Source organism: Drosophila miranda (genome assembly GCF_003369915.1).
Source record: "Drosophila miranda strain MSH22 chromosome Y unlocalized genomic scaffold, D.miranda_PacBio2.1 Contig_Y1_pilon, whole genome shotgun sequence".
NCBI lineage: Eukaryota > Metazoa > Arthropoda > Insecta > Diptera > Drosophilidae > Drosophila > Drosophila miranda.
In genome coordinates, this window is record NW_022881603.1 from 4,262,455 (window position 1) to 4,270,996 (window position 8,542).

At 39.9% G+C, this 8,542-nt stretch overlaps 1 protein-coding gene across 1 annotated transcript; it reads left to right on the forward strand.

Moving 5' to 3' along the window:
* Positions 1 to 6,421: 6,421 nt before the first annotated feature.
* LOC117189823 lies at positions 6,422 to 7,781 on the forward strand. Its single transcript, XM_033394886.1, has 3 exons — positions 6,422 to 6,608; positions 6,678 to 6,846; positions 6,901 to 7,781. Exons 1-3 carry the CDS (start codon positions 6,540 to 6,542, stop codon positions 7,692 to 7,694), a joined length of 1,032 nt encoding a protein of 343 aa, XP_033250777.1. The 5' UTR covers positions 6,422 to 6,539; the 3' UTR covers positions 7,695 to 7,781.
* The last annotated feature ends 761 nt before the right edge of the window (positions 7,782 to 8,542 follow it).

Sequence of the window (8,542 nt, forward strand, 5' to 3'; positions counted from 1 at the left end):
CTAATATATCGGACCGAGACGAGTTTGTTTCAAAATTTCGCCACACCCCCTTCCATCCCCGCAAAGGACGAAAATCTGGGGATATTCAAAAATCTCAGAGACTATTAAGGCTAGAGTAACCAAATTTGGTAACCGCACTCCTGTTACAACTTACTATAAAACGTGTATCTCAAAATTTCGCCCCACCCCCTTCCGCCCACACAAAGGACGAAAATCTGTTGCATCCACAATATTGAGGATATGAGAAAACTAAAAACGCAGAATCATAGATAATGATCATATCTATCAGATTGCTGAATCTAGATCAGATCAGATCATTTTTATAGGCAATAGGAACAAATCAATTTGCAGTGGCTACGCAGCGCCCGACGTCACGCTCAGACTGATTTTCTGTCTCTCTCGCACGCACTCTTTGTCGAGCCGTTTAATATTAGCGGCGTCTGCCGGAGGAGAGCCATACTGACTTAGTATCGGGTATAACCGTAGAGTTGCGGTGTCCGCAGCAACTCACAACGTTCCCCCTCGTTTTTATACCCGATACTCAAAATGAGTATTGGGGAATATTAGATTTGTGGTAAAAGTGGATGTGTGTAACGTACAAAAGGAATCGTTTCCGACCCCATAAAGTATATATATTCTTGATCAGCATCAATAGCCGAGTCGATTGAGCCATGTCTGTCTGTCCGTCTGTCCGTCCCCTTCAGCGCCTAGTGCTCAAAGACTATGAGAGCGAGAGCAACGATGTTTTGGATCCAGACTTCTGTGATATGTCCCTGCTACAAGAATATTTCAAAACTTTGCCCCGCCCACTTCCGCCCCCACAAAAGGCGAAAATCTGTGGCATCCACAATTTCGACGATACGAGAAAACTAAAAACGCAGAATCGTAGAAGATGACTATATCTTCTAGAGTGCAGATTGCTGAATCTGGATCAGATCAGATCATTTTTATAGCCAAAAGGAACAAATCAATTTGCACTGGCTACGCAGCACCCGACGTCACGCTCAGACTGATTTTCTGTCTCTCTCGCACGCACTCTTTGTCGTGTCGTTTAATATTAGCGGCGTCTGCCGCAGGAGAGCCATACTGACTTAGTATCGGGTATAACTGTAGAGTTGCGGCCTCCGCAGCAACTCACAACGTTCCCCCTCGTTTTTTTTGTAGTGTGTGTGTGTATAATATATACATACATAGAAAATGGAAAGAAATAAGCAACATATTAAGCCTTTTTGTGGCGAGAAATATTCTATATGGAAATTTAGAATCAGAGCTTTGTTTGCTGAATTAGAGGTACTCCAAGTAGTCGATAACATAATGCCTAACGAAGTAGATGATAATTGGAAAAAGGCAGAGCGATGTGCGAAGAGCATTTTAATTCAATATTTAGGCGACGCATTTCTAAACTTCGCGGCAGGCGACATTTCGGCACGTGATATCCTGAGGAATTTAGACGCCATATATGAGCGTAGAAGCCTTGCGTCGCAATTAGCTGCACGTAAACGTTTAATAACACTCAAACTCTCAAGTGAAGCCAATTAAAATCGCTGTGGCAAAAGAAGGCGAGTTTTTATATGCCACTAAGCGTGGAATTGTGCGGCTGCACAATGGACACAATATCACACTGGAGGATGTGCTCTACTGCAAGGAGGCAGCAGGAAACCTCATGTCTGTCAAGCGTCTGCAACAGGCAGGGATGTCAATTAAGTTTGACTGTGGTGGTGTCTCCATATCAAAAAATGGAGTAATTGCTATTAAATATACAGGTATGTTGGATATACCTGTAGTCAAATTCCAAGCATACAGTGTAGATGCTAGGAACAAAAATAATTATCGATTATGGCATGAGAGGTTGGGGCATATAAGCAATGCAAAATTGCTTGAAATAAAGAATAATAATTTATTTAATGACAGTAATCTTCTTGTTACTTTAAAAATATCAGATGAAGTTTGTGAGTCATGTTTAAATGGGAAACAGGCTAGGTTGCCATTTAAGCAATCTAAAGATAAAAGTTATATAAAACGACCCTTGTTTGTAATACATTCAGATGTATGTGGCCCCATTAACCCAGTTACACTAGACGATAAAAATTATTTTGTGATCTTCGTAGATCAATTTACACATTATTGTGTAACCTATTTGTTAAAATATAAATCAGATGTATTCAATGTATTTAAAGATTTTGTAGCAAAGAGCGAGGCTCATTTTAATTTCAAGATTGTCAATTTGTACATTGACAACGGTAGAGAATACCTGTCGAATGAAATGCGTGAGCTCTGCGTTAATAAAGGAATAAGTTATCATTTGACAGTGCCAAATACAGCTCAGTTGAATGGTGTTTCGGAGCGAATGATAAGAACCATTACAGAGAAAGCTCGTGCTATGGTAAATGGTGCAAAATTAGATAAAAGTTTTTGGGGTGAAGCTGTGCTAACTGCAACATATCTAATCAACAGAATTCCAAGCAAAGCACTTGGTGATTGTAAAATGACCCCATATGAGCTGTGGCACAATAGAAAGCCCAATTTAAAGTTTTTAAGAGTGTTCGGTTCAACCGTGTATGTGCACAACAAAATTAAAAAAGGTAAATTTGATGAAAAATCATTCAAAGCTATCTTGATAGGGTATGAACAAAATGGACTCAAATTGTGGGATGTCATTAAAGGAAAAGTTATTGTTGCAAGAGATGTTGTCGTAGACGAGACTAATATGCTTTCTTCTAGAGAAGTAAAATTTGAAACAGATTTCCCGAAAGAGAGTAAGGAAAGAAGTCAACAAGAATTCCTGAATGAGAGTAAGGAATCTGATCAGCTTAATTTCCCGAATGATAGTACGGAATGTGGAATCCTGAATGAGAGTAAGGAATGTGATCAGTTTTCTTTCCCGAATGATAGTACGGAATGTGGAATCCTGAATGAGAGTAAGGAATGTGATCAGTTTAATTTCCCGAATGAAAGTACGGAATGTGAAATCCTGAATGAAAGTAAGGAATGCGAAAAGCTGAATTTTCCGAATGAAAGTAGGAAAAGAAAAACTGATTTCCTGAATGATAGTAAGGAATTATATATCCCGAATGAGAGTAAGGATTGTGAAAAAGCTGATCAGCCAGATAATTGTCGTAAAGAAAATAAGGATACTAATATAATTAGTAGAAAAAGTGAGAGGTTAAAGTCTAAGCCGAAGGTGTCTTATAAAGAACATGATAAAAGCTTTAACAAATTTATATTAAATGCCCATATAATGTTTGATGAAGTTCCAAATTTTTTTGATGAAATAAATTTTAGGAATGATAAATCTGATTGGGAGGAGGCAATAAATACAGAGTTAAATGCCCATGAAATTAGTAACACCTGGACAATTATAAAGAAGCCAGAAAACAAAAATATTGTAGACAGTAGATGGGTATTTTCCATTAAATATAATGAACTAGGAGTCCCAATAAAATACAAAGCTAGACTGGTTGCAAGAGGATTTACTCAAAAGTACCAAGTAGACTATGAAGAAACATTTGCTCCCGTTGCTAGAATTGCCAGTTTTAGGTTCGTACTATCATTGGCAGTCCAGTTTAATTTGAAAGTCCATCAGATGGATGTTAAAACAGCTTTCCTCAATGGTACATTAAGTGAGGAGATATATATGCGGCCTCCTCAGGGCGTATCATGCGGTGCTGGGCATGTATGCAAACTGAACAAAGCCATTTATGGGCTCAAACAAGCAGCTAGATGCTGGTTTCAAGTATTTGAGCAAGCATTGAAAGAATTCGATTTTGTAAACTCTCCCGTGGATCGTTGCATATATATTCTTGATAGAGGTGACATAAAGAAAAACATATATGTATTATTATATGTTGATGATGTAGTAATAGCGACAAGGGATATGGATAGAATGAATAATTTCAAAAAGTATTTAAGCGAAAGATTTAGAATGACTGACTTAAATGAGATAAAACATTTTATCGGTATCAGAGTAGAAATGTTTGAAGACAAAATATATTTGAGTCAAGCTGCATATGTGAAAAGAATTTTAAATAAATTTAACATGGATAGTTGCAATTTAGTCAGTACTCCATTACTAAATAAACTAAATTATGAGTTACTTAACTCAGATGAAGACTGCAATGCTCCATGTCGTAACCTTATTGGCTGTTTAATGTACATAATGCTGTGTACACGACCAGATTTAGCTGCCGCTGTAAATATCTTGAGTAGATATAGTAGCAAGAACAATGCTGAGTTATGGCAATGTTTAAAAAGGGTTATTAGATATTTAAAGGGAACTATTGATATGAAGCTTATATTTAAAAAGAATACATCATTTGAAAATACATTAGTTGGCTATGTAGACTCCGATTGGGGTAGTAATGAGATTGATAGAAAAAGTACAGCGGGTTATTTGTTTAAAATGTTCGATTCCAATTTAATTTGTTGGAATACAAAAATACAGAATTCAGTGGCAGCTTCATCAACTAAAGCTGAATATATGGCCCTATTTGAAGCTGTAAGAGAAGCTTTATAGCTAAAGTCTCTTCTAAATAGTATTAATCTTAAACTCGACAGATCCATTAACATTTATGAAGACAACCAAGGCTGTATTAGCATTGCAAATAATCCCTCATGTCATAAAAAAGCAAAGCATATTGATATAAAGTATCATTTTTCAAGAGAACAGATAGAAACTAATGAGATTTCTCTTGAGTATATTAATACAGACAACCAACTTGCTGGAAGATTTGCGGAACTGCGGAACAATTTAGGACTACTACAAGAAGAATGATTCCAATTTAAGGAAAACATGGACATGATGCTTTATTAACAAATTTATTACATTAATTCATATTTAATTTTTTTATTATGTTTTTTTTTTTGATTTGAACCAAAAGAACCAATGAATTGTTAAAGTAATTTAATTTTATGTTAATCTAATTTTAAAGTGATCTGATCGGGTTTTTCTGGGTTTTCCCCGTATCCTTAGAGCAAATGCTAGATCACATAACACTTCCCAGAATGCACACCAACCACATTAGAATAACAATTGAATGTTGCCTTTTTGATTTAATGATGAAAACATTTTTTTTTATTTTTATGATTTTGATGATTAATGTTATTTTTGAGGGTGGCGTGTTGGAATACGCCTATTCCCACATTCAAATAATAACATTAAATACTATTAAATAATACTATCGATATATTAAGTATTATTATGTAAAGTTAGTCTGGTCACACCTGAAGTGTCCACTTCCTCTTTCCTTTCTGATCTTGAATCGAATGTACGTGGTGCCGGTGTTGCAGTGAAAAAGTAATCAAGAAATACATAAATAATCTTTAAAGAAAAATATAACTTGCTACTGTCATTCGTTTACTAATTGTCATAGCTAGTTATCCAATAACTGGCAAACGAACATTTTCGTTTTGCTTTTCACGATTCATTTTAAGCTCCAATAGTCAAACCGTATAGAATTCACAAAAATTGATAGTTGTCATAAGCATCACACGTACAAGCACGCATACATACGCAAAAGACACTTTGTTCGTTCACTCGCGACAAGATGCTCAGTGAAAAACAGGAACAAAAGAGAAGTGAAAAAATCGGTCTTTGCTTGAGCGAAGAGCGAGTTGAGCAAAAACAGATTTGATCGGGTCTTTTCAGTCCATTTTCTCAATGTGTCCGTCAATGAGAGGTTTTTATCAGACACGCCGAAAGTGTCAACAGCTATTTGCGAGCTATGATATTTAGAGCATATTATCGTTTATTTATTTCGGTGGCTGGGAAATCTTAACCTTTTATGGCTAGCTATTTGTCTAGGTCTAATCATACGATTTTGTATTTTAATTGAAATTGTACACCCCCGTTGACCGATTTTGCTAAAACCGTATTTTGTAAGCAATGCAATAAAGATGAAAACGGAAATTTAAACGGTCTTGTAGGAAATTGATGAAGTAATTGGATAATACGAGTATTCGACGAGTATATATGTCAGACGTCATACGTATATTTCGGTATTTTTCTGTGGGTCGGACGGTATATTTGAGCGATAGGTCCGCGGTCACATTGCAGACGCGCGTCGCCGGTGTGACCGTTTACGGTATTTTTAATACTTTTCGGTATTTTTTAGGTCAAAGTTGAATCAATCTATTAAGTTTTCTGTCTCGTTTGATATTAGCGGCGTCTGCCGTTCAACTTTATATAGAAATCCAATAAAAGCAAGTAATTGGAACAGGCCAGTCAAGTAGAAAATTGATTCATTAATCGGTTAAAATTATGTAGCCAGGGCTAACGTTTCTGTTAAGTTAGTTATATTGCACCGAATATAAAAAACGTGTAATATGTATAATAGAGATTGAACTCAGTTTATTTTTGGTATGTTTTTAAAATTAAACGGTATATTTTGATATATTTCTGAGGGTAGGACGGTATATTTGAGCGATAGGTCCGCGGTCACACTGCAGACGCGCGTCGCATTGCCGCCATTTGAAAAAAACGACTGGAGAATCGAGAAAAAAAGGAATTTGTTAAAATTTGTGTAGATTCTCATTTGTGCCAAATGGATGACATGTTGGATATAATGCAGCCGCTGTCGCGGCTGCAGCTGGAACTGGAGGCAATCCGGAAGGTATTTTTTTGGCTGCAATGGACATAGAACACGGCGATCAATATGGCGGCGCGTTTGTTTTTTTTGCAGGCTCACTTTAAAGAGCTGGAAGAACTATTCTACGGCGTCAAGACCAAAGATGCCAAGGCTGCGGACAATGCCCCGGAGCAGAGCGAAACCTCCGCGGTGACACCACAGCAGACCAAGAAGCGTCCCAAACGGCTGACCGCTCTGACTGAGAACACAGATGATTCCGAAGGTGAGTTGTGCTGTGGGCCAAAGGAGACCAAGACTCACCTTGCACTCTCCCAAGATGCCCCCGATGTCACGGCAGAGTCCTCGCGCCGCCAAAGTGCGCGGTTGAGCAACTCCCAGCTCTTGGCCATTGCCGAGGTGGAGAACCTGAACAGCACAGCCTCGTTAATGCCGCCGCCACCGGCACCGACTCTAGCCGACACCACCATGAGCTCGGGCCGGCCGCAGCGGGCTGCCAAATTGAAAACGGTAAAGCTGCTCAAGGAGCACTCTCTCATCCGAAAGATGCGTCGCCCCAGCGAAGAGGATTCGATCCGGGTGAAGGTGGAGAGCGAACAGCGCGTCTCGCAGATCAACGGCAGGACGCACAACATAGCACCGGATCCCAAACCGTCAGTTGTGGAGGAGACAAAGCCACAGGAGGCACCACCAACACTACCAATAGAGCCCATCAAGAAGCCAGCCGAAGTCTTCGCCTCCAAGAATGTGTGCGTCAAAGTCAAGCGGCATCCGAGATGTCCAAGAAGGGGCGAAAGAAGAAGAAGGATGGCGCCTGCCATCGGCCCATCAAGGTGGAGCAATTTAGTGAAATTGATCAAAACTCGCCCGTCTCTTCGCGGACACGCAAAAACAGCACCGAGTCGCGCAACCAGGAGCGCTCCATCTACAAAGACGCCCTCGAGGGGCCGCCCATCGAAGAACAGCAGCAGCAGGCTTCTGCTGGCGCCGCCATTAATGAAACGAACACCTTGTCCAACGCCACAATGGTGCTGGGTCCGGCTCCCACCGATGAAAGTCCCAACATTGCACCGGCCGACGCCACCTTGGAAGTTATTACTAGCAGTCTCCTGACAGAGGATGAGTCGCTGGACGACAGGGTACCAGTGGCGAAATTTCTCTCAAATGTGAAGGCCATGAAGCTGCCCGGCCGCACCCATGAGCTGTTTAAGTGAGTATGAGTAAAATCTGGAGACTATTTGAATTGGAGCATCAATACTTCCCTTTTGACCTGCCCACAGTCCGCTCTTGCAGAGTCCAGTGAAGATGCGCGTGGAGGCCTTCGAAAATGCGGCCATTGCCCAAAACAACTTACGCTCCCAGCGAGCCAAGGATACGGTAAGAGTGCAGTGCTCTCCCTCGTTTGTTCGGGAATTGATGATTGATGATGATTGCAAGATACCGCTCGATACCACTTCCATTCCACTTGATTCCCACTGACACTAATACCCAACTGCTTAAGAACTATTAAAGCCGCCGGCGTGCTCAATTAATGGTCTTCTTGGTGTCTTGCCAAGGGGCTTGATGTTTTGATGCCCCGAGGTGTTTCCATTAACAATGAAGGTGCTATTGTTGTTTTTGCTTCTGCTGCTGCTGCTGTCGATTTGTGAAAAGTAGTCTAAAAAGTCTGAAAAGTAACGCAATTGAGTATGGATGTAACGAAATTTTTTACATTTTGGTGGTATTTGTTGCTTGTCAACCGGTGTCTGGACATTTTTATACTTTATTTTGCTAATTTCAAAGATAGTGTTAATATGTGTGTGTGTGTAGGAAGCTGGGTTGCATACGGTACATAAACCGTCTACAGTTTGGTCGTCGCAACTAGAACTTGAACCAGTTGGACTGCGGAGTGGGTATCCTACGGTGCGCAAGGGAGGGTCTGAAGACACGGCGACAGCCTCTGATGATTGCGATGGAAGATG

What these genes read in the sequence shown, in the direction of transcription:
- LOC117189823 (XM_033394886.1), top strand. Translation starts at nt 6,540, where the DNA reads ATGGATGACATGTTGGATATAATGCAGCCGCTGTCGCGGCTGCAGCTG. An exon ending in AACTGGAGGCAATCCGGAAG is followed by an intron (nt 6,609 to 6,677) that starts GTATTTTTTTGG and finishes TTTTTTTTGCAG; the next exon opens with GCTCACTTTAAAGAGCTGGA. An exon ending in GAACACAGATGATTCCGAAG is followed by an intron (nt 6,847 to 6,900) that starts GTGAGTTGTGCT and finishes CACTCTCCCAAG; the next exon opens with ATGCCCCCGATGTCACGGCA.